The sequence below is a fragment of the Henckelia pumila genome, chromosome 1 (assembly GCF_033568475.1).
Source record: "Henckelia pumila isolate YLH828 chromosome 1, ASM3356847v2, whole genome shotgun sequence".
Lineage (NCBI taxonomy): Eukaryota > Viridiplantae > Streptophyta > Magnoliopsida > Lamiales > Gesneriaceae > Henckelia > Henckelia pumila.
The window spans coordinates 723456-749466 of NC_133120.1; the positions used below are offsets into that span (position 1 = coordinate 723456).

Here is a 26011-nt window from a genome sequence, read left to right on the forward strand (position 1 = left end):
TTCTAAGGTTTAATGCTCCTAGAGTTCAAGACCTCATCTACAACCCGAGTCCTCACGTGCTAGACTCTCTCCCGGCTGTCAATGACGTCGATGATCAGCTCCTGCTCTCTCTGTTGTCATGCACATATACAAAACAAGACAACAGCCGGATAAACTCCGGTGAGAATAATTCTCAGTATAACCAACATATATATAAAGCGTTAAATAAATTATATCGACTCTATTTAAAACTCGACTCAACAAATAGAGTAATTAACGCTTTGAATAAGAACTGATTCATACAACTTCGAGGCTATCAAGATTCATAAATGATCTTGACATGGATATCCATCTATCGTAGCCATTCAGGGCTAGAAAATAAGGTTAACTGCAACCTTGACATAGAATCAATTCAATTAACATCGTATCGACTCAAATTCAAAGATCCACTACCTGACATGGATCGACAACATCAATTCAAATCAAAAACATAACAAGTATGTGATTTTTACGGGCCAACTCAAGAATAGTCGTTCTTGAGTTTCAAAATCCCTAACTCGCGATGTCGTCATTATACCTTCGTTTATCTCGATTTTGAACTCTTCAAATCTGAAAGATACAACCAAAATGTATATATCAAACTTCATTCCAATCTATCGTATCAAAATCGAGTTGAAAAACATCATAATATCGTCAATCGATTGCATTTCAAACCTCAATCAACGTTCTTTGGTTCAAAGTCGTTGTCTCGAGTCGTTGGCCTTCCAAACTCAACTGAAACCAAAGAATAAAATTCTATAACATTCACATCATCAAGATAAGTGTTTCAGCTTAGCTATCAAATATCAAAACAGTCCAAAAACTCGATTAAACGGCGTAGCGATTGAAAATCGGTAACCGACGTAATCCCGAAACCTTTTCTAACTTCATTTCAATCATTCATACAACATATATTAGCTAATATATCATCAAAATCTTCATAATATCAGCTATAAACAACAATCATAAGCTGGAAATCATGCTTGGACACATTTTATACAAACTCCTCAATCCGGTTTCGAGATAGAATCGCATAAACGTCGATAAACATAATCAAAAGCGTAAAATCTGATCTCTGCCACAAACTGATTTTGAAATCCATATAACACAACATAAAACTTACACGAGCTCGAAGCCCTCGTCGTAAGGATTCCAGAACAATTTACGGAATTGAATTCGGATAACCGGTTCAAAAGTTACGGTAAATCGAAAATCGAAAATTCAAAGAAACAAGAAGGAACTCGGCTCTTTGTTCTTGAATTCTGAATTTGTTAAAGCATGTACACGTATCATGCTGATAATAGAATTAAAATCAGATAACTTCAATATAAATTACAATTTAGTCCCTCAATTCTTCAATAATTGTAATTTGATCCTCGGCTCTTATTTTAATTCAATTTCAAACCTAAATAATTTAAAAATATTAGAATTTAAATCAAAACTTTAAATATTCCCAAATTAAATATACTCGTATTAAAATTAAATAAATTCGGATTAATATTAATTAATCTCGGGCCTTACACTTTTGCTTATTTAGGAGACATGTACATATAGAAGGAGAACAACGAAGAGACCGAGAGAGAGCTATGTGCATGCAACTTGAGAAAGTTCTGAAGATTTTCTGAAGCTCGTTCTGGTCGTGTTTCCTTGATTGCCTTGAAGCATTAGAGAACACTTGAAGATCGAAGATCAAAGAGTGTGCTGTTCTCATCGAGTTTTGGCATCAAAGATTAATTTACTTACTTTGTTTTCTTTATTTTATTTCGTATAGAAGATGTTTTTATCCTTTATTTTCTCACATGTTTTGAGGAAATTGACTTTTACAATAATTCACTAATTTTAGGGTTTTGTAAATTCTTTGATTTGTTTTCTTTGCCGCATTAATTCTCCCAACACTTGTTTTGTTTTGAGATATTTACAGGTGTTTTGAGATATTTACAAGGGGAGGGCTTGTTACATTTCATGCTTCCTGGAAAGATAAACACCTGTTTTGTTCTGAGATATTTACAAGGGGAGTGGGACTTTCAATTTTTGAGCAGCTTGTTACATTTCAAGCTTCCTGAAAGATAACAGGGGAAGAAGATTGGTATGGACTTTTCTGCTTTCGGATGCTCAATCGTACTTATCAATTTATCCTCGATCTTTGTCGGTGTTTTGATGATATGAAATTACACACGCCTACATATCTTATTATTTCAAACTTTCGAGCACTATGTGAGATCAGTCGGTATTAGTGGCCATATATTGCAATTGGCAACATTATGGAATGGCCGCAATTGTTTCAATGTAGTTATATAACATATAAAACGATTCTGCACATTTCAATATGCTTGTGATGTGATAAACCCCAACTTTTTTAATAATTTCGGTATAGACAGTATTGTATCGAAATCGTACGAAATTTCGGTATATCGGATTTTTTTTGTAAGAAAGGTATGAAATTTATGAAATATTAAAATTTCGATATATCGAACTCTCGGTACAGTATCGATATTCATTTTTCGGTTCGGTATACGATATTTTTTTGAAAACTCGGTATACCGTATCGAACGATGGCTACTCATTAATTGTTATTTTATTTTTTCAATTCAAGCATTATATTTTTTCTTATCCCAATTTAAAAATCATTCTATTAGCCTCTTGGCCATAACGCCTGCTCTTTTGCCGATCAAAATGTTGGATTCTAATTATTTCATTTATTATCGATCATTAGGCAATAGTTTGTGAAATTCGTTTTTTTTTTTTATTTTATGATGTGGGAACTCGTAGCCGCTACTTTTTGGTATACACGGGGTAAACCCTCGAACTGACGTAATAGCCTGCAAACCGCGTTAGTCAGATAAACCGCACAGGCAAGCCCTGTGCGACAGGGTAGTTCAAGAAAGTATTGGTAAGGACTAAGGAGAATTGATTATCTAACACTGGTCAATTTCTTGCTTCACCAACTTAGAGGGTGTTTGGCTAAACTTATTAAAAACAGCTTATAAGCTCTACGAGCTTATAAGTTGTTTTTGGAGCTTATAAGTTGTCGTGTCTTATTTTAAAAATAAGTTGTTAAAGTGTTTGGATGAACTTATTTTTAACAACTTAAATATGTTGATGTGTTTGGTATTATAAGATCTTTATATTGTTGAAATTACCAAAAAAGGGTAACATACTATAAAAATAATTTAAATAGTAACATACATTTAAAAATAGTTTTAAATTTATTATAAATATTAAATATATATTAAAAAAATAAAAATATTTTTAATTTTAATTTAGAAAAAAATTTTGATAAATTATGTATAAAAAATGGACAGACACCTTTTAATAGCATGAAATTCGTTTTTTTTTAATGATGTGGGAACCCGAAGCCGTTACCTTTTGGTACGCACTGACTAACACAATAGCCTGTAAACTAGGCTAGCCAGGTAAATCACACTAGGCAAGTTATATGCGACAGACTAGTCCAAAAAAGTATTGGTAAGGAGAATTGATTATCTAACACTGGTCAATTTCTTACTTCACCAACTTAGACACCTTTTAATAGCGTGAAATTCATTTTTTTAAATGATGTGGGAACCCGCAGCCATTACCTTTTTATACACATTGACTAACACAATAGCTTGTAAACTAGGCTAGCCAGATAAATCGTACTAGACAAGTTATATGCGACGGACTAGTCCAAAAAAATGTTGATAGAATCAAACTCATAACTTCTGACCAAATGCTTATACCGACTTAGATATACTTGAAAACAACGTGTAATTCTTTTTTGTTTATATAATATCTAGCATTCGTTTGCTTATATACGTGGATTCTAAAAATTTATGCCAAGTGCGTCTCATTAAGATAAAGCGGTCGTCTCACCTTGCATCTTAAATAATTATGTAAAAAATCATTTTATTATATTTATTCGAGTTGTAAGGACAGTTGTTTTTCTTATTTATGTTTTATACACATCAAACATAGTTTCTTGGAATGGATTACAATTTTATATTTAAGTAAGTATTTTGTGTACGGGTCAACTATGTCCATATTTATAATTACCTAATTTTGAAATACAAAGCAATATTTTTTATGAGTAATTCAAATAGAATATATGTCTCATAAATTAATTGAATTGTGATACCATTTCAGATGAGTGTTTTTATTTTTATTTTTATTCTTCCTACGGTCGACGTATTTGATTTCAGCAGTGTTTAAGTTACTCCATTATGTCACAATGAAGATTGGCGTACAAAAGACAAGTCTTTTCTAAAAGTCAATAATTGATAATCCCATATAACTTTTATAAATACTAGCAAATAGCGTGTGCAATAAAAAAATATTAGCAAAATCAACGGAAAAAAATAGTTTTTTTTTCTAAATTTGTCAGAAATTAAAAAAAAATGAATATAATTTTTGTGTTGGGTTGAAAAAGAGATCTCACCTAGATCCGAAAAATAAGAAATATGTTTAAAACAAAACAAAAGGAAAGATGAATGAATATGTTTGGAGTTTGGGAGGAAAAAAGAATGTGAATTAGTTGGCAGTTGAATTTAGAAACGTGAAAATGTGGAGAAGTGAGGTGAGTGTATTTTTGTAAGGTGATGATAATTCAGGTAGTTTAAAAATTAGACTAAGACACCATTAGTTACTCTACTATGCTCAACCTTAATAAATAGTAAAAGATGCGCATAATAATGTAGGGGTAGGAACAGCCAGTATGGTTTGATTTTATATAATTACGATTTCGTTTTTGTTATACGATTTTTTAAATGTATAATTTAATAACCAAATCATTTAATTACGGTCTAATTTATACGATCGATTTTGAAGTTTTTTAAAAAAATTCAATTCATTGATTATTTATCATTATACGATATGCGTATTGGTAATTTAAATTCAATTTTATATAATTTTTCAATAGATTTTTTGTATTTACAATTATAAATTTTGATTGAATTGTCTTAATTCTGTTTAAATTTTTTTAGTAAATCTAATTTATTTAAAATTTATTTTATAACTTTTCTAATTATATGATTCATACATCAAATTATTTTTAAATGTATACAAATATTTTTAAATGAAATTTTTAGTAAAATTATACTTAGTTAAACAAATTTAATGAATAAAAAATATATAAAAATAAATATACAATAATTTATAATTTTGAGTTATTAAAATTACATTTACTTAATAATATATAATATACTAAATATGAACATTTATTTTATTAAAATACAGTTTAAAACGGTTGAAGATCATAAAACCATAACCAAACAACAATAATTTCAGTTTTATATTATGATTTAGTTTGGTTTTCGATTTCTTAGGTTTGAATTTTCGGTTTTACCGACTTAAACCATATTATGAACACCTCTAGCATAAAGTCATGCAACTAGAAATTATTCATGACATGTAAATTTTAATTTGACTCATATTATAGACATTGAACACAACATATGTAAGCACTATTAGGCAGGCTGCGGAAGGTCCCATTGGTTCAATAATTAAATATGACAGAATTACCGATAGATAGTTTGAAATATGTTAGACGATCCGTAATATTTTTACTGGCTCATTCTTTAGCGTCATTTGTTTTATATATCATTTTTTACATTTTTTTTTGTAAGATGAACGGAGAGTTTTCTTATTAAGCACGCTTAATTTTGAAGTTCTTATGTGATGAGCTTTCGAAAAAAAAATGTACCTTCTTGATATGAATAATATATATGAAATCTTTTAACCCCTCCTCAACCATGTAGTCTCATACCTACACAGTGTCAGAATCCCTCTCATTTCGGCACGGGATCGGTTCATTCATGTCTCCTTCCGCCTAGAAGCCTACCAAGAGCCGCTCATTATCCGTGCAACCTCTTGGCACCGACGATCACTCCCTGCTTCTTCAGCCTCGGATCTTGTCTGAGTAAATTTCTCAAATTAATAATATTGATACGTGTTTTTTTTTAAAAAAATTAATTAAATAATTGCAAGGCAAGTTATTTATTTTACTCGGTGGTGTTCGTGTTTCCACGAAAGTTTGTCTTTGGTATGTCTCTAGCAAGAAGAAGCTTCGCTACTCTCCTTTCACTGAGCCCTACTCTCCGGGTGTTTTTTTGTCATGGACGATTTTCTTCTTCAACATCTGGCGGCGCCGAGGAGCCTCCGCCGCGATCACCAGAAAACTGGGTTATTATGGTTTCAGCGGAAGAAAATCTTGGAACAAGCTTTAAAGATTTTATGCTTGAATTCAAGAAATTGAGGGACGATTTGAACATCATCCGGGACTTCCAGCCCATGGCCTCGAATTCTCAGTTTCACGAGGCCGCCTCTGACTGGGTTATGTTATCATCGGAAGAAAAGATTCAAAGTACATTTTTGAAGATTTTCTGCTTGAATTGAAGGAATTTTGGGACAAATTTAACAGCTTCCCGGAAGAAAAGCTTCAAAGAATATTTGAAGATTTTCTGCTTGAATTCAAGAAATTGAGGGACAAATTTAAAAGCATCCAGGCCATGGCCTCGACATTTACACCTGGTGATTCTTACTTTGTGTACTTTTATACTTCCCATGATATGAATCTTTGAGCTTGTGCAAATGTATGTTGTATAAACTTTAGATTTTTAGAGTTGATTTGTTTAAATTTATAACTCCCATTAAATTAATTTTTATTACAATGTCACTTGGGATCAGGAAAGAAGCATATTGTACCACTGGCAGATTTGGTTCCGTTATATGAAGAACAGTTTGAGAAACTATTTGAAAATTTTAAGTTTGGTTACAAGAAATTGAAGGATGAGAACGTTGAGATCACTGCATCCGAAATTATGTCATGGTTGCAACACATGACCTTGAGATCTGGTGTGATTCTCTATTCGACTTGTTTCTTACATTTCAGTTTTGTGTTATTTTATTATTTTGGTGGGTTGAATCATTCAAAACATATCAGATGTCGACGTGCCACCACCACCAAAACACCAAGTATGTAAAGATGATGTAAAAAAGATAGAAGAATGGACTCATAGAACTTGGAGAACTCAGTACATCATGGGTAGAATTAAGACTGAAGTGCTGTTCATGCTCATGATATATTACAGCATCATTGACAACACTAGTACATCTGGTGTGATACTTTATTTGACTTGTTTCTTACTTTTCATTTTTGTTTGCTATTTGATTTTCTCTATTTTATTATACCAAGTTTTGGTTCCCTTTTCCATCTAAAAATTTTAAGATTGCCGAGCCTAGATACGTGATACTGTATATGAGATAATTCTGATTCAATCGTTGTTGTTTCTGTTGAAGTTACCTAAACTTTGAAATATCTTAGTCATACACAGGTCACTGAAGAAACTTTTGGTAAATTTACACTTTGATGACTGAAAATCCATTATTGGCAAAAACAAGTAGGGAAGAGTAAGGGGCTTTATTAGGCTAAATATGTTTTGCCCTAATGATATGAAAATTTGAGCTTATGCAAATGTATAGTAACAGGGGAAAGAACCAATAGCAACATCTAAAATTAGTTCTCTATAGCAATTTTTTTCTTTCAAATACAAGTGATGGCGTATGATATTTGAAAGAGGGAAGAGAAACATGCGAAGCTGATTTGGAACTAGAGATTTCGAATATTCTTTTTTGCATGTTTATCTTGAAAACTATACAATGTTTGTTCTATTTTTCACAATATTCAGCTGATGTTTGAATACTGCATAGATACTATGAAGGAGGTAAATGACCAAATGAATGTGTTGCGAGATCTTTACATCAAGCTTGGAGAACCATTCGAGGAGCATCCGACGGAATATTTCAGGTAGGAGAATTGATTGCAGTCAAGTTTTTCATATGGATATTTACATTTGTAACTCATAATAGGATTCGCAAGGAATTGAGTGTGATGACACAAAAACTGATCTCAATCCTTGCCTTCGTGCATTGGATGGAAACGGGAACTCCTCTTCTCAAGAGCACAGCAGTGGAAAAGATGGGGTGTATGTTCAAGTTTCTTTATATTCTAACTTGAATAAATATTTCTCAACTTGTTTGATGCACAACATTTATGGACCATTGCATACTTTGAGTAACAGTAGTGTATAGAAGTCATTGTATGTCTTTGTTGCAATTTATCGATGTCTCTCATTATAAATGTGTGAATCGTGTATTGTTACATGAATTGGTGTAAAGTGCTTGAGACAAATTTGATGACACTAACGAGGAAAAATAGAAAGATTGTCCATGTTGCGAGAATTTTAAGTGTTCTTTTTTAGAAAGATTTTCTTTATGTTATACATCAAGTGCAATGATTTTTTTCAGATCGTCTTCTTTCAGATTCGTCTTTTTTCTTGTTTCAAATAAACAATCTTGGTATATGATCAATTTAGTGCTTCTCGTTTTTGAAAGATTTTATGCAAGGATTTAGTCTGATCCCTATCTTACTACTGATTTCCCTATTGGGACAAGAGTTTAGACTCTACTTGATCAGATGGAGATAACTAATCATGTTGCGACAAGATCACCTATAACTTGTATGCTTTGTGAATATATTTACTGTGTAATTCCATGTGTTGAAGCAAATTTTATAGGAACTGATGTTGTGAATACGTGTAAGAGCGAAATATTACTCTGGAATCTGGACTGTTTTACAGTTCCCGAGATCTGTGAGCTACACACTATCGGGGACTAACTTTACATTTATATTCTTTCTATTTTGGAACCCAAGTGCTTTCTCAAAAGGGTGTTCTTGGTGCTCAGGTTTTATTTCTTTTGTCGCTAGGATGCTTAGAGAGTAGCCTTTGAGACGTCCACCATAAAATTGACATTGTTTGACTCTTTCATTTCTTGATCATGCATGCAGTATGGCCACCGGTGTTTGACCTCGATTTTGAGGACTACCTCTTTGGTAAGTGTAAACTTTTGACTAGTTTTGTCTTGATTCTAGATATTGTTTTGGAGAAGTTAATTTCTTCTTTAAAAACCTGTGTTTGTCTGATATGATGGCCAGGATATTGCATGTATTTTTAATGATTCATGCTTACTTTGTTTGATTCTATTTTTATTTTTGTCCTTTGTAGAATTCTATACACGTCCTATTTTGATGAATAGTTCTATACATATTCTGTTATGACGAATGATTTGGTTCATGTGCAGGACTCTGTTTTATGTTAGAAGACTTGGTATGTGCAAACGTCTAAAAACTTTTTATTGCGATGATTTTTTTTAAGCTAAGGTGGGGTTGTCTTCGATAAGAGTTGGAAGACCTTTCCAACTTTTGGAACAAATAGAATTACAAATCACGCATTCTCCTCCGTGGACCATGGCCGGAAGTTATCGAGGCTGAGAAATTTTTAAATCTCGTCTGGTTTGTTTGGGAGCTAAAAGGAAAGAAATGGAAATAAAGAGTATCTTTTGTTTATTTTTGAAAAATGGTTTTGTTATGGTGAGTTTCAAATTATTGTATAAGATTATTTTAAAAATCTTGTGTTAAAATATAACATAACGATTAACATTTTTGGGCTTAAAATATTTAATAAAATTAATTATTATGGTAGTATGTGTTGAGTAGTTGAAAATGTGTTTGGGAAAGAGAATGAAAATGAATAAAATAGCTCTTTTTATTTTGGAGTTTGAAAATTGTTTAAAAAAAATGAAAACGTGCAAGATTTTGGATTGAAATTTTTTCAATTATAGGCGAGGTTCTTGCAATTTTTATTAAAATGTGTTTTACATGTTGGCAGACTAGATATGCGACTACCCTATATTTTGGCGGGGATCATGATTCTTTATCAAACATGGTAATGTTTATGAAAACTGTGGAGAAACCATTTGGCATACTCGATCTGCCGAATGGCAAATTGCGCCAGAAATTTGATGGTAAGACGATAGTGTGGATATCCAAATTATTATGTTTGTGAACTTGATTTTGAGTTGGTTGTGTACTTATAACATGCTAGTTAGTTCAAATTTTGATCTCCCATTAAATTATTATCAATACAATGTTAATTGGGGATCAGGATTGAAGCATAATATTAAAAGAGTTGAAGACATGATGTTGGATGCAGGCCTTTAAAGGAATGAAAAACAAAGAGGTCAAAAAGTAAGTCTGTGCAAGACAGGTAGCCTTTCAAATTCGTGCTTGTGAAATGCTGTTTTGTGTGCAATTTTTCTTAAAAGAAGAGTTTAGATCATCTTTAAATGTAATCTAGCTTTAAGGTCAACTAGAAATATGTTTTGGTTATCTAAAAAGCATAGTTGTGGATGTGGAAATGTCATTCTCAACTCATTTATTTCATTCTAACAGTCAATTTTTCTTTATGGGTTAGCTTGCTTTATAATTTAAATCGTCACATCTAGACCTGGCCAAGGGCCGGGTTGGACCTGACCACGGGCCGGTTAACCGGGTCAACGGGTCCAACCCGGAACGGGGACCGGACCGGCCGCGGTTTTCACTTTGGAAAACCGCCGACCCGGCGGGTTGGCCGGTTCAACCCGGCGGGTCCGACCCTCCGGGTTCGCCGGGTTGACCCAGCGGATTTACCTTTTTAAAATAATATTTTAATTTTATTTTAAATAATATATATTTGATATTCATACATGGATGAGATTTGAACCCAAAACCAAATGATTTTGGGTCTTCATTCTTGCCACTAGGCCAAGTGTTAATTTGTTAATATTTTGTGATTGAATATAATTAAATGTAATAATATTTTTTATACAAGATGTTTAAAGTTTAAATGTAATATATTTTTTATTGAAATAAATAGAGTTTTTAATTGAGATAAATAGAGTTTTTAATATAAGATGTTGAAATATAATATATATTTTTATTGAATAAATATAATAAATTTTTTGTTGATATATATAATTTTTAATATAAGTTGTGAAAAGTTGAAATCCAATATATTTTTTATTTAATAAATATATATATATTTTTTATTAAACTAGATAGAGTTTTTAATATACAATGTTGAAAGTTGAAATGCTATATATTTTTTATTGAATAAATGTAATATTATAAGATGTTAAAAATTGAAATATAATATATTTTTTATTTAATATATGTATTAGCTTTTTATTGAGATAATGAAATATTTGATAGAGTTTTTAAAGTTTAATTTTATAAGTTTTTTTATTATTATTATTTTTTTAAAAAAACAAGGGTCGAACCGGACCCTGAACCGCCGGTTAACCGGACCCGAAACCGGCGGTTCCGGGACCCGGACCGGAACCGGCCACGGGCGGGCCGATTAAGGGTCGGCCTATTGCCGACCACCCGGACCCGGACCCGGCCCGTGGCCAGGTCTAGTCACATCATACTCTGGATTGATTGTGTAGAATCAAATTAATGAATTCAATAATGAAAACCAGAGATATTCGAAGATATCACGTAATCACTAATCCGAGACTTAATCAAACAACTCATCTGAATCACCAAGAACACAATCAATAATATGAAAACTTGAAAGAACAATAAAGAATACTTTCAGTTATGTGGTTCAGCCATTTGCATGACCTACATCCACGGAGGAACCCATAACCAATTTTATTGAATCACCCGAGAAGTTTACAATACAAATATACAGAATGTATAGACCAAGAATACAACAAGATCCCTTTTCCTCTTGGCTCCTATTCTTGTTTTCGATCTCCTGCCTTGTATCTCCTTCTCTCAGGGAGTATTGCGATTATTATTTCTTGTGTATGTGTTCTTCTATCTTGCAATAGTAATTCCCAGCAGCTTATATATCACTGATGATCAGAACCGGTATCATCCCTCATTTCATAGCAATCCATGCACCAGCTGGATCAGTTATCCGGTTACCCAACTAATTGTTGCAACTAACCAACTGCATTATGAGGCCTGAGAAAAATATCCAGTCCAATATACACGATGATTTTTGGCCGCCACATATTTAGGAAGTCCATACAAAACTTGGAGACACAGTACAAGCCCAACAATCTCCACTTTGGATCCAACTTTTGATCTGGAATTCCTCTCCAAGCTATCTTCAATAATTCTTGCTTTGTTTCACTGCTTTTACCAAGTCCATACAATAGTTGAACTTAGCAAAAGGCAGAGACTTTGTTAGTGCATCTGCTGGATTTTCTTCGGTAGCAATCTTCTCTAATCCAACCTCTCCTCTAGTTAGCATGTCTCTTATAAAGTGCATCTTCACATCTATATGTTTTGTCCTTTCATGGAATACCTGATGTTTAGACAAGTAAATAGCACTTTGGCTATCACAATGAACTGTTATCTTGTCTAGCTTAACTCCAAGTTCATTAACTAACCCCTTCAACCACACAGCTTCTTTCATTGCTTCGGTTAAAGCAATATATTCTGCTTCTGTGGTTGAGAGTGCCACCACAGATTGCAAGCTTGATTTCCATGTGACAGCAGTACCATATAGAGTGAATATATATCCAGTAAGAGACTTTCGAGTATCTGTGTTTCCAGCAAAATCAGCATCCACAAAACCAACTACTGCACTTTCATAGTTGGTCTTCTTTTCAAATCTGAGACCAATATCTGTAGCACCTTTTAAGTACCTTAGAATCCACTTTTAGGCTTCCCAATGTTCAATGCCAGGATTAGCCATGAATCTTGATGCAACACTCATGGCATATGTTAGATCTGGCCGGCTGCAAACCATTCCATACATCAAACTACCTACCCTACTGGCATAAGGCTTATTTATCATTTGTGCCTTTTCCTCATCTGTTTCAGGACACTGACTTTTGGAGAGTTTCAAGTGTTGTGCTAGTGGAGTAGATACTGGCTTTGATTTATTCATATTGTACCTTAACATCACCTTCTTGAGATATTCTTCTTGGCTTAGAAAAGTTATATTTTTCTCTCTATCCCTCCTTATATTCATGCCAAGAATCTTCCTTGCTTCTCCAAAATCTTTCATTTCAAATTCAGATTTGAGTTGGGACTTTATCCTTTTGATTTCTGACTCACTTCCACTTGCAATGAGAATATCATCTACATATATAAGAAAATACACCACTGTATTAACTGAACTTTCTCTAAAGTAGATGCAGTTGTCATACTTGCTTCTCTCAAATCCAGTGTTTAACACGAAGTCATCAAATCTTTTGTTCCATTGTCTTGGACTCTGTTTTAGACCATATAAGGATCTTTTTAGCAAACACACTTTATCTTTGCTTTCTGGTTTTGTAAAGCCTTGAGGTTGATCCATATATATTATCTCTTCTAGATCACCATGTAAAAATGCTGTTTTTACATCTAGTTGCTCCAACTCCAAATTATATTGAGTTACCAATCCTAGCATGATCCTTATACAGCAGTGTTTTACTATAGGAGAGAATATTTCATTATAATCGATCCCCTCTACTTGTGCAGAGCCTTTTGCCATTAGCCTTGGCCTTATATTTAAGGCCAACACCTCCTGATGTGTCTTCTTTAATCTTATATATCCACTTGCACCCTAAGGTTCTTTGTCCTTCTGGCCTGTCAACCAGTTCCCATGTTCTGTTCTTTATGAGAGATTTCATCTCTTCCTCCATGGCTTCACTCTACCTGCTTCTGTATTTACTCTTCATAGCATCATCATATGAGTTAGGTTCATTGCTTTCTAACTCTTGAGCCACTGCCAGAGCATGCCATACAAGGTCAGCCTCACCATACTTCTTAGGAGCTTTTATTTCCCTCCTAACTCTATCCCTTTAGGTGCTTAAATCTTCCTGATCATGTTCTTGAGATTGCTCATCTTCTTGATCTTGTTCTGGAAAAGAATCTTTTTTCTGAATCTCCACCTCAACTGGAATTCTTTCTGAGCTTATATGTTCTAGACCTTTATCATATGCTTTCCAGGTGTATCCCTTTCTTGATTCATCAAAAGTTATATCTCTTGAATTAAAGCACTTTGGTCCTTTATCTTCCAGATTCCAAACTTTGTACCCCTTTACACCTTCAGGATAACCTATGAAGATACATCTCACAGCTCTTGCATCTAACTTATTTTGCTTTAAGTGTGCATAGGCAAGACAACCAAAAACTCTTTAAGTTTTTATAATCTGCTGGAGTTCTTTGCCATATCTCCATAGGAGTTTTTGAAGTTTAAAGCAGTTGAAGGACACCGGTTTATCAAAAAAGTGGCAGTGGAGACAGCCTCTCCCCAGAATGATTTAGGTAAGGATGCATTAATCAACATGCATCTCACTCTTTCCAAGATTGTCCTATTCATTCTTTCTGCCAGCCCGTTTTGCTGTGGAGTTCCAGGAACTGTCTTGTGTCTTGTGATCCCTTTCATTTTGCATAGCTTATTAAAATCTTCAGATAAGTATTCTAGGCCATTGTCTGTCCTTAAATGTTTCACTCTCCATTTAGGTTTGTTTTCAACTGCTTGTAACCAGTCCTTGAATCTGCCATATGCCTCATCCTTTGATTTCAGAATGAATGTCCATAGCTTCCTTGAGTAATCATCAATAATAGTCATGAAGTATCGCCCCCCTCCATGGGTTTCTGTCCTTGAGGGACCCCAAAGATCAGAGTGAACATAAGCAAGATGATGCTCAGTAGTATGTCTCCCTTTAGGGAATGAAACTCTTCTTGCCTTACCTAAGGCACAGCTTTCACGGAGCTCAAGTGTCTGAATCTTATCACCTCCCAGAAAGCCTTGCTTTGATAGTTCTTGAAGACCTTTCTCACTCACATGTCCCAACCTTAAGTGCCAAAGTTTAGTCATGTCTTCTGTTCGAACATTTGCTGTGGTGCCAACAATTGTATCACCCTTCAGAATGTATAGGGCATTAGCTTTTACAGCCTTCATAATCACCATGGACCCTCTGGACACTTTCAGTTGTCCTTTTTCTGATTTAAATGAGTAGCCTTCTGTATCAAGAGTACCAAGAGATATAGGTTTCTCTTTAGCTCTGGTACATATCTAACCTTGGATAACAACCTATCCACTCCATCATACATTCTGATCCTCACTGATCCAATTCCTTTGATTTTACAGGCTTTGTTGTTCCCAAGAAGCACTACCCCTTGATCTGATTCCTCTAGTTCCTCAAACCATGACCGTATTGGACACATATGAAATGAACAACCTGAGTGTAATACCCACTCAGTGTTTGTGTCATGGTTTGATACTACTAGTACCTCTTCTGACTCATATCCATCTGATACAATACAACTGATCCATCTTTTTTTGGAGTATCATATTGCTTCCCCTTTCTCTCAGAGCAATTCCTTTTGAAATGGCCCTCCTTGTGACATATAAAGCATTTCAAATTTCCAGTATTTCTTCTTTGACCTCTTGTAACGCCCCGTTTTTATCTTAAATGAGTTTATTTGAGTTAATCGAAGATTACAGAGTTCAAGAGCCGGTTTGATTTTGATCAGGGTCCATTTTGCAAATTTTGGATTTTTCAGGGACTAAAGTGCAATTATCGGTTTTAATAGATATTTATAAGGCTTTTGGACCCATTCTCTTCTCCATCACCTCCATTGCATCGCCTCCCTCCATTAGAGACGCCCCTTTGAGGTTTCAAGCTTTGGGATTTCAGTCCGAACTCGATCCGGCCGTTGGAATTTATTTCTGAAGGCAGATAGAGATCACTGCAGCGAGAGCTCCGTTATATCGTAAGTATTTCTCCTATTAGATGTATTCTAGTTTTTGGATGTTGTTAGAATAATTTGAAATTCGAGTATGTTATTCTTGGCGGAGTTCTGATCGTTTATTATCTGTCGGTTTTGAATTTGAGCGTCGTTTGGAATTGTTATGATTTTCGGAAGCCTTGTTCGAAAATTTGGGTTTGAGATTTGTTGGAATTGCCTTGTTATTGTTGTTTTAGCATTGATTCGTATTGATATCGGTATTGAACTGCTGTCTGCATTTTCGGATGGTTCAATTATATCCGTTTTGCCGTCGGTTTGAGTTTTGAGATTTCGAACCATTTGAGGAGTTGTACTTTGGGCTTTGAGTTTGTTTGATGATGTTGATCATCTTTTGTCTCCGTACAGTTTCGTTGGAGTTGTCAAGCCTGGAGTTAACAACTGTTGAGCGTCAAGAGTTGGACAAAGATCGGTAAAGAGATTACCTTGTACCGTTGTTGTTGTTGTTGGGATTGTTTAGTCTTTGATACAATCTTTTGTTGTAGCTTATCCAGAGTTGGAGCTACGACATTGAAAGATAAAAGCAGTCATCGTTAGTGGGATAGCATACTCGGGACAGCTGGTTCTCGAGTTTCCCCTTTTCAATCACATATTACATCAATACGGGTTCTAGCATGGGGAACTTTGTATTTTGTTGGTTAATTGAGTTTTGTTATGTGGCTTATGTTTCTATGTTTTGATATGCATTCATCTTGAGCCAACTTTATTTCAGCGGGCAGAAAAGCCCTTTTTGTTTAGACGTTTTGGGAGCTATACTGCGAGTGGCCTGGGTGTAGAAGTTCACCTAGTGTCAGCATACTCCGTATAGTTGCACCAAAGTCTAAGGGAGTGGGATACGTCGCACCACCTCGATTGAGAGAGTCGGTGAGTAGTTACGTGATCTCATCGTCGGGATCCCAAAAGCACCGCAGCAATCTCTCGTTTATCAGAATTGATATCCCTATTTAAAGACATGCATTTCATTACGTTGATATTGATTTCGTATTGCCTTGAAAGCATGTTTATTAATTGTATTACTTGTTATGTTGCTTTTTCTGGGAATATCCTTCTCACCGGTTATCCGGCTGTTGCTTTGTTTTGTATGTGTACTTGGCAACATGTGGGGCAGGATCAAGTCAGCGAAGACCTGGTTAGCAACATGAAGGAGAGTTAGATGTGGGACTCGGTCTAGAAGTCTTGTTAGCATGACAATCTAGTTTACGTTTGAAGCATGTTTAGAATTCGAACTTGGATTGGAAGTTGTCTTGCTTGTAGTTAGAACTAGTTATGTTTGTAATTGGCTTGTAATAGCTAGCACCGATGCATGAATTTGTTGTTGGGACTTGATTGTTGCACCATCCGATCTTAAATATTGCGTTGGATTGTTTTTCCCCAGCAGGAGCAGCAGGTGAGGCGCGCCCGCGCGGCCGGCGCCCCTTCCTGGGCAGGGCGTCACGCGCGCCCGCGCCTCAGGAAGGCGCTTGCGCGTGAGCCAGGGCGCCGTGCGCGCCCGCGCGGCCCCCCTTAAAAAAAAAATAAAAATTCTTGCTTTGCCTTTAAGTCTTGGATCTTGTATGCTTATTGTTGTTTAATCCGAGATTAGCTGTTTAGAACCGAGGTCTCACATTAAGAGGTATCAGAGAGTTAAGATTCTTGGTTGAATTAGAGTGAGTGGGGTAGTTCGAGTCCGCATGTATTGGCTCCTCGCATGTGTTTGAGTTCTTTAATTGTTTAATTAATACCATGCGAGTATGCTTTATTATTTAAGAATTAATTGAATTACATGATGTTGTGATTTAATTTATAAAGCATGAACTACTTGAGATATAACTGTTTTTGTTCTCGACGGGTATCCGGTATTCCAAGCGGTTGTAAGGGCACCGAATTGTAGCGATTGAGATATCTTGTGTCCTAACCTTTGATTATTAGATGGGTCCTCGTCGAGTGATAAACAGAAACCCACCGCCAGTTATTCCTGCGACTGAGCAAGCTAGTACTGAAGTTGATCAGTTGGATGCTACAGCGACTCCTATGGAAACCTTGCTGAAGAGGTTTCAGTCTTTTAATCCGCCTTTGTTGATGGGTACTGAGAATCCAGTTGACTGTGAGAGTTGGTTGGATGACATTGATCAGTTGTTCGATTCCCTGGATTATACAGATGTCTGCCGAACCAGGTTAGTCATTCATCAGCTGCGTGGTGTTGCAAAGAACTGGTGGATCACGACCAAGAGATCCATGGAGAACAGAGGTACAGTTGTCGATTGGTCTGTTTTCAAAACTGAGTTTTATAAGAGGTTTTTTCCTGTTTCGTACCGAAAGGACAAGGGAGCCGAGTTTGCCAATCTGAGGCAAGGGAATCTGAACATTGAGGAGTACGTAGCCAAGTTTGACAGCTTGTTGCGTTTTGCCCCGCACATTGCCGATAGTGAAGAAGATAAAGCCAATCAGTTTATTAACGGCTTGAATCCCGACATCTTCACGTTGGTGAACACTGCTAGGCCAGATAACTTTGCGGATGCCATGAATCACGCAAAGGGAGCGGAAGCAGGCTTATGGAGGCAGAAAGGTAATCAGATGGTGTCTCAGCAGCAGAGGCAGTTTCAGAACCAACCATCTCAGCATCAGAATCAGCCACCTCAGTTTCAGAACCAACAGCAGAGGTACGAAGGTGAAAACAGTGAGGGAAACAGAAGGGATCAGTACAAAGCAAGGGGGAAACAGTTCAAGAGGCAGGGGAACAGTTCTTCTAGTTCCAGTGGTTCCAAAAAAATTGGTTCAGGACAGAGTTCTGGATCTTCATCCTTGTACTGCAGCAAGTGTGGGGGGAGACACTCACCGGATCAGTGCGTGGGAGTCTTCGGAAACTGCAACACTTGTCAGCAACCGGGACACTTTTCTAAGGTGTGCCCTCAGCGTAACAGAGATCGAGCTCAAAGTGGAAGTTCATCTCGACCTACAGCTCAGCCTGAGAGGCAGTCTTTTGCAGTGCACTCTTTCCAGCCTCAGCAGCAGAACCGACAGGGAGGTAAATCTGGTGCGAATCAGCCTCCGAGACAACAAGCACGAGTCTTTGCTTTGACAGAGGATCAGGCTCAGGCAGCACCTGATGATGTTATAGCAGGTAACTGTTCGATTTTCGGTTATTCTGCCCCATGTTTTGATAGATACAGGTGCTTCCCATTCCTTTATCTCTGAGAAATTTGTGTTATTGCATGCTTTGCCTACTGTAGTAGCTGTTACCTACTGTAGTAGCTGTTACCTACTGTAGTAGCTGTTACTTCACCTTTGGGTGGAGGAATTGTTTCTGTCAGAATAGTCAGGAACTGTGAACTCTGTTTTGAGGGGAATCTGTTAGAGTTCGACTGTATTGTGCTTGGATTGTCAGATTTTGATTGTATAGTCGGTATAGATGTTTTAACCAAGTACAGAGCAACAGTCGATTGTTTTCTGAAGATTGTCAGATTCAGACCTGAAATGGCAGACGAGTGAAAATTCTTTGGTAAGGGTTCTCGATCTAGAATTCCTTTGATTTCAGTGTTATCTATGACTCGTTTGTTACAGAGAGGTGCAGAGGGATTTTTGGTTTATGCAGTTGATGTACTGAAATCTAGCTCTGAATTGGTTGATATACCAGTGGTTAGAGATTTTGCTGATGTGTTTCCGGAAGATGTTCCTGGATTGCCGCCTATTCGAGAGATCGAATTCAGCATCGACTTAGTGCCAGGTACTCAACCCATTTCCAAAGCTCCTTATCGTATGACACCTATTGAACTGAGAGAGTTGAAGGAGCAGCTTGAGGATTTGATTGCCAAGGGATACATCAGACCTAGTGTATCGTCTTGGGGTGCTCCTGTTCTATTTGTTCGGAAGAAGGATGGTTCTATGCGACTCTGTATTGACTACCGTCAACTGAATCAAGCTACAGTCAAGAACAGGTATCCTTTACCCCGAATAGATGACCTTTTTGATCAGCTGCAGGGTTGTTCTGTCTATTCGAAGATTGATCTGAGTTCAGGTTTTATCAGCTGAGAGTGCGAGAGGAAGATGTTCCTAAGACCGCATTCAGAACGAGGTATGGTCACTTTGAGTTTATAGTCATGCCGTTTGGTTTGACTAACGCTCCAGCAGTTTTTATGGGTTTGATGAATCGTATCTTTCAGCGTTATTTAGATGAGTTTATCATTATCTTCATTGATGATATTCTTATCTATTCAAAGAACCGTACTGAACATGCAGAGCACTTGAGAATCGTCTTGCAGATTTTGCGAGTTGAGCAGTTGTTTGCCAAGCTGTCTAAGTGTGAATTCTGGTTGGATCGAGTTGTTTTTCTCGGTCATATTATTTCTGGAGATGGGATTTCTGTCGATCCCAGCAAGATTGAAGCGGTTATGAATTGTCCTAAACCTACATCAGTACCTGAGATCCGAAGCTTTATGGGTTTAGCTGGTTATTATCGCCGATTCATCGAGGGTTTCTCGTCTATTGCCAAGCCAATTACCCAGCTGACTCAAAAGAATGCGCCTTTTATCTGGACTGCAGATTGCGAGGCTAGCTTTGTTGATCTGAAGAGGAGACTGACCAGTGCTCCGGTTCTTTCTATTGCGAAAGGTACTGGAGGTTTCACAGTCTATTGTGATGCTTCTAACCGAGGCTTGGGTTGTGTTCTTATGCAGCATAAGCATGTGATAGCGTATGCATCGAGGCAGCTAAAGCCGCACGAGACTCGTTATCCGGTTCATGATCTTGAACTAGCTGCGATTGTTTTTGTTCTGAAGATCTGGCGTCACTATCTTTACGGTGAGTCATTCGAGATCTTTTCTGATCATAAGAGGCTTAAGTACTTGTTTTCACAGGCAGAACTGAATATGAAACAGAGAAGATGGTTAGATCTGTTGAAGGATTTCGACTGTGAAATCAAGTATTATCCGGGAAAGTCGAATGCAGTTGCAGATGCCTTGAGTTGAAAGCTTTGTTTTTTATCTCTTTTTACTATTGGTTTTTCTCAGTTGATCGATGATTGTTGCACTTCTGGTTTAGAGTTTGAAACATACAGGAAGACTATCAGAGTGTTTGCAATTCAAGCCGAGCCGCAGTTGTTGATTGCGATCAAAGAGGCACAGAGGTCTGATCCGAGCATTCAGGTTTCAGTAGAGAAAGTTAGAGCTGGGCATTAGTCTGAATTTCAGGTTAGAGATGACGTTTTGTTCGTGAATAACCGTATTGTTGTGCCTGATATTTCAGAGTTGAGACAGCGTATTCTCCGAGAGGCTCATTGCAGTCGGTTCAGTGTTCATCCTGGAGGTCGTAAGATGTACAACGATATGAAGAACCAGTTCTGGTGGAAGAGAATGAAGAGCGATGTTGCGAGGTTTGTATCTCGGTGTTTGAACTGTCAGCAAGTGAAAGCAGAGCGGAAGCGATCGGGTGGTCTATTGCACAAACTATCTGTTCCTGAATGAAAATGGAATCACATTTCTATGGATTTCGTCACGAAGCTACCGCGATCTGTTCGAGGATGCGATGCTATTTGGGTAGTGATCGACCGATTGACGAAGTCTGCTTGTTTTATTCCGTACAGGATGACGTATCGTCATGATCAGATGCCTGAGTTATATGTTAGCAATGTTGTGAGATTGCATGGGGTGCCGAAGTCGATCGTTTCAGACCGAGACCCTAGATTCACTTCGCACTTCCGGCACAGTCTGCAGGAGGCACTTGGTACTCGATTGCATCTGAGTACGGCTTATCATCCTCAGACCGATGGACAGTCAGAGCGGACTTTCCAGACATTAGAGGATATGCTTCGAGCGGTAGTGGTAGACTTTGGCACTAGTTGGCAAGATTCTTTGCCTCTTGTCGAGTTCTCTTACAACAACAGCTTCCAAGCGAGTATCGGTATGGCGCCTTTTGAGGCTTTGTACGGCAAGAAGTGCCGATCTCCGTTGTTTTGGGATGATTTGTCCGAGTCACCCGATTTGGGACCGGAGATGCTTAGAGATATGACAGAACAAGTTAAGATCATTCAGTTGAGAATGAAGTCAGCTCAGGATAGGCAGGCGAAGTATGAGAATGTCAGATGTAGACCTCTAAGTTTCGAGCAGGGAGACCGTGTTTTCCTTAAGATTTATCCCTTCAGAGGCACTGTCAGATTCGGTAAGAGAGGGAAGTTATCTCCGAGATTCATCGGGCCGTACGAGATTCTCGAGAAGATAGGCGATCTTGCCTATAGACTTGCACTTCCTCCGTCTTTATCTGGTATTCACGACGTTTTTCACGTCTCTATGCTACGGAAGTATCATCCAGATCCTTCTCATATTCTTCCGCCTGACGAAGCCGAGTTAGATGAGACTCTGAGCTACTTCGAGCGACCGATTCAAATCCTAGATCGGAAAGAGAAACAGTTCAGAACCAAGTTGATTCCGTTGGTGAAAGTGCAGTGTAGCCGTCACGACATTGAGGAAGCAACTTGGGAGACAGAATCTGACATGAGACAGCGATTTCCGGAGTTGTTCGGATGACGTGAGTTCTTCTTATTGTCTTTAGTTCTTTATTTTATCTTATGAGTTGTGGTTCTCGTTGATTTCGAGGACGAAATCTATTCTTAGTGGGGGAGAATTGTAACGCCCCACGTTTTTATCTTAAATGAGTTTGTTTGAGTTAATCGAAGATTATAGAGTTCAAGAGCCGGTTTGATTTTGATCAGGGTTCATTTTGCAAATTTTGGATTTTTCAGGGACTAATTATCGGTTTTAATAGATATTTATAAGGCTTTTGGACCCATTCTCTTCTCCATCACCTCCATTGCATCGCCTCCCTCCATTAGAGTCGCCCCTTGGAGCTTTCAAGCTTTGGGATTTCAGTCCGAGCTCGATCCGGCCGTTGGAATTTATTTCTGAAGGCAGATTAGAGATCACTGCAGCGAAAGCTCCGTTATATCGTAAGTATTTCTCCGATCAGAAGCATTCTAGTTTTTGGATGTTGTTAGAATCGTTTGAAATTCGAGTATGTTATTCTTGGCGGAGTTCTGATCGTTTATTATCTGTCGGTTTTGAATTTGAGCGTCGTTTGGAATTCTTATGATTTTCGGAAGCCTTGTTCGAAATTTTGGGTTTGAGATTTGTTGGAATTGCCTTGTTATTGTTGTTTTAGCATTGATTCGTATTGATATCGGTATTGAACTGCTGTCTGCATTTCAGGATGGTTCAGTTATATCAGTTATGCCGTCGGTTTGAGTTTTGAGATTTCGAACCATTTGAGTTGTTGTACTTTAGGCTTTGAGTTTGTTTGATGATGTTGATCATCTTTTGTCTCCGTACAGTTTCGTTGGAGTTGTCAAGCCCGGAGTTAACAACTGTTGAGCATCAAGAGTTGGACAAAGATCGGTAAAGAGATTACCTTGTACCGTTGTTGTTGTTGTTGGGATTGTTTAGTCTTTGATACAATATTTTGTTGTAGCTTATCCAGAGTTGGAGCTACGACATTGAAATGTAAAAGCAGTCATCGTTAGTGGGATAGCATACTCGGGACAGCTGGTTCTCGAGTTTCCCCTTTTCAGTCACATATTACATCAATACGGGTTCTAGCATGGGGAACTTGTATTTTGTTGGTTAATTGAGTTTTGTTATGTGGCTTATGTTTCTATGTTTTGATATGCATTCATCTTGAGCCAACTTTTTTTCAGCGGGCAGAACAACCCTTTTTGTTTAGACGTTTTGGGAGCTATACTGCGAGTGACCTGGGTGTAGAAGTTCACCTAGTGTCAGCATACTCCGTATAGTTGCACCAAAGTCTAGGGGAGTGGGATACGTGGCACCACCTCGATTGGGAGAGTCGGTGAGTAGTTACGTGATCTCATCCTCGGGATCCCAAAAGCACCGCAGCAATATCTCGTTTATCAGAATTGATATCTCGATTTAAAGACATGCATTTCATTACGTTGATATTGATTTCGTATTGCCTTGAAAGCATGTTTATTAATTGTATTACTTGTTATGTTGCTTTTATTGGGAATATCCTTCTCACCGGTTATCCGGCTGTTGCTTTGTTTTGTATGCGTACTTGGCAACAGGTGGGGCAGGATCAAGCTAGCGAAGACCTGGTTGGCAACATGAAGGAGAGTTAGATGTGGGACTCGGTCTAGAAGTCTTGTTAGCATGACAATCTAGTTTACGTTTTGAAGCATGTTTAGAACTCGAACTTGGATTGGAAGTTGTCTTGCTTGTAGTTAGAACTGGTTATGTTTGTAATTGGCTTGTAATAGCTAGCACCGATGCATGAATTTGTTGTTGGGACTTGATTGTTGCACCATCCGATCTTAAGTATTGTGTTGGATTGTTTTTCCCCAGCAAGAGCAGCGGGTGAGGCGCGCCCGCGCGCCCGGCGCCCCTTCCCGGGCAGGGCGTCACGCGCGGCTGCGCCTCAAGAAGGCGCGGCCGCGCGGCCCCCTTAAAAAAAAAATAATAATATTAATTTCTTGCTTTGCCTTGTATGTTTATTGTTGTTTAATCCGAGATTAGCTGTTTAGAACCGAGGTCTCACACCTCTCCCTGGCTTCTTGATCTTGATGTAAACTTCTTGCCACTATAAATTCTTTTATCTGATCTTCCTCGAGCAGTAAGGCTTTCCCCTTGAGATTCTGCACTTGCATTAGTTTTCCTTTGGAGTTCCTTCAATTGAATTGCAGACATTACTTCCTCCAAAGTAATTGTTTGATCTCTTCCATACAATAAGGCATCTATGAAGTTTTCATACTTCTTAGGCAATGCATTCAACAGGATTAAAGCCTTGTCCTCATCTTCAAGTTTGACCTCAATATTCTCAAGATCGTCAAGAATTTTAGTGTATTCATTTATCTGATCATCCAGGATCTTATCCTCTCTTATAATAAACGAGTATAGCCTTTGTTTCATGTATAACCGGTTGGCAAGAGACTTTGTCATGTACAAGCTTTCAAGTTTTTTCCCCACAGCAGCTGCAGAGGTCTCCCTACATACTTCTCGAAGGGGCTTGTCACCCATGCACAAGATTATCGCACTGTGTGCTTTCTCCAACAGTTCAATCCTGTCCTTATCATCAGTAGATAACCCTTCTGATTTCTGTTGAGCATCTAACCATCCCTGTTGGATCAAGATGGCTCGCATCTTGATGCGACAAAGTGAGAAGTCATTCTTTCCCGTGAACTTCTCTATATCGAATTTCATAGTTCCAATTCCCATTCGTTTCGATTCCCACGGACGACGCCAATTGTAGAATCAAAACAATGAATTAAATAATGAAAACCAGAGAAATTCGAAGATATCACGTAATCACTAATCCGAGACTTAATCAAACAACTCCTCCGAATCACCAAAAACACAATCAATAATATGAAAACTTGAAAGAACAATAAAGAACACTTTCAGTTACGTGGTTCAGCCAATTGCATGACCTACATCCACGGAGGAACCCATAACCAATTTTATTGAATCACCCGAGAAGTTTACAATACAAATATACAGAATGTATAGACCAAGAATACAACAAGATCCCTTTTCCTCTTGGCTCCTATTCTTGTTTTCGATCTCCTGCCTTGTATCTCCTTCTCTCAGGAGTATTGCGTTTATTATTTCTTGTGTATGTGTTCTTCTGTCTTGCAATAGTAATTCCCAGCAGCTTATATATCACTGATGATCAGAACCGGTATCATCCCTCATTTCATAGCAATCCATGCACCAGCTGGATCAGTTATCCGGTTACCCAACTAATTGTTGCAACTAACCAACTGCATTATGAGGCCTGGGAAAAATATCCAGCCCAATATACACGATGATTTTGGGCCGCCACATATTTAGGAAGTCCATACAAAACTTGGAGACACAGTACAAGCCCAACAGATTGAATTGATTTTACAGTGTCAGGTTTGCAATCGATCTTCTGTGTTTTATTTTATCTACTTAAGTCGGTATGTTGATTCTCAATATATGTGCAAAGAGTTGTTCCCAAGTATACTTGGCTTTTTAACAACTATAGAATTAGTAACTGTGCGAATAAGATTGTGTTGCCTTGGCACCATTGTGAACATAGGATTGGGGAAAGTTGGAGGTGGATAAGAGTGATTGACTTATTATCTTGGGTTGTGTTTGGGCTGAGGGATTTGGATTTGATGAATATATATATTTGAAAGTGGATATCAAATCACTTAAATTTTGGAAGATTTTGAAATCTATTGGAATTATTTACGAGTTTTGTTTTTCTTCAATTGCAGTTCATGGCGGTGGACGCAATTTAGCTCAGGAAAGTTCTAGTAGAGTAGAACCTTGCTGGTCGATTAACATTTTGCTGTTTTGTAATGCTACGTACATATGAAGTACTTTTACTTTTGAGGAATTTGATTTTTGTTTCAGTGATGATCTGGAATTTGAAGAA

The 26011-nt window shown here is 37.3% G+C and overlaps 1 protein-coding gene across 21 annotated transcripts; it reads left to right on the forward strand.

The window, feature by feature from the left end:
* The first annotated feature begins 6035 nt into the window (after positions 1-6035).
* On the forward strand, positions 6036-25988 carry LOC140879816 (translin-1-like). 21 transcript variants are annotated; one of them, XR_012149525.1, is made up of 12 exons: positions 6036-6522; positions 6679-6846; positions 6935-7108; positions 7702-7798; positions 7861-7976; positions 8840-8884; positions 9133-9158; positions 9720-9855; positions 9996-10078; positions 15386-15595; positions 15977-22544; positions 22926-23664. XR_012149525.1 is itself a non-coding variant. In XM_073283814.1 (10 exons), the coding sequence occupies exons 1-9, from the start codon at positions 6501-6503 to the stop codon at positions 10049-10051; spliced, it is 840 nt and encodes a 279-aa protein (XP_073139915.1). In that variant the 5' UTR covers positions 6036-6500; the 3' UTR covers positions 10052-10097; positions 25851-25988. The 21 variants fall into 21 exon arrangements, 7 of the variants coding, with proteins under 7 accessions (XP_073139915.1, XP_073139876.1, XP_073139898.1 ...); XR_012149526.1 differs by lacking the exon at positions 15386-15595 and having other exon boundaries at positions 15977-16040; positions 16114-22544; XR_012149527.1 differs by lacking the exon at positions 15386-15595 and having other exon boundaries at positions 15977-16040; positions 16123-22544.
* The last annotated feature ends 23 nt before the right edge of the window (positions 25989-26011 follow it).

Excerpts from the sequence above, each read along its gene's own strand:
- LOC140879816 (XM_073283814.1), top strand. The coding sequence starts at position 6,501 with ATGGCCTCGACATTTACACCTG. Across the intron at positions 6,847-6,934 it reads ACACATGACCTTGAGATCTG|ATGTCGACGTGCCACCACCA; the intron begins GTGTGATTCTCT and ends AAAACATATCAG. Across the intron at positions 7,977-8,839 it reads AGCAGTGGAAAAGATGGGGT|TATGGCCACCGGTGTTTGAC; the intron begins GTATGTTCAAGT and ends TCATGCATGCAG.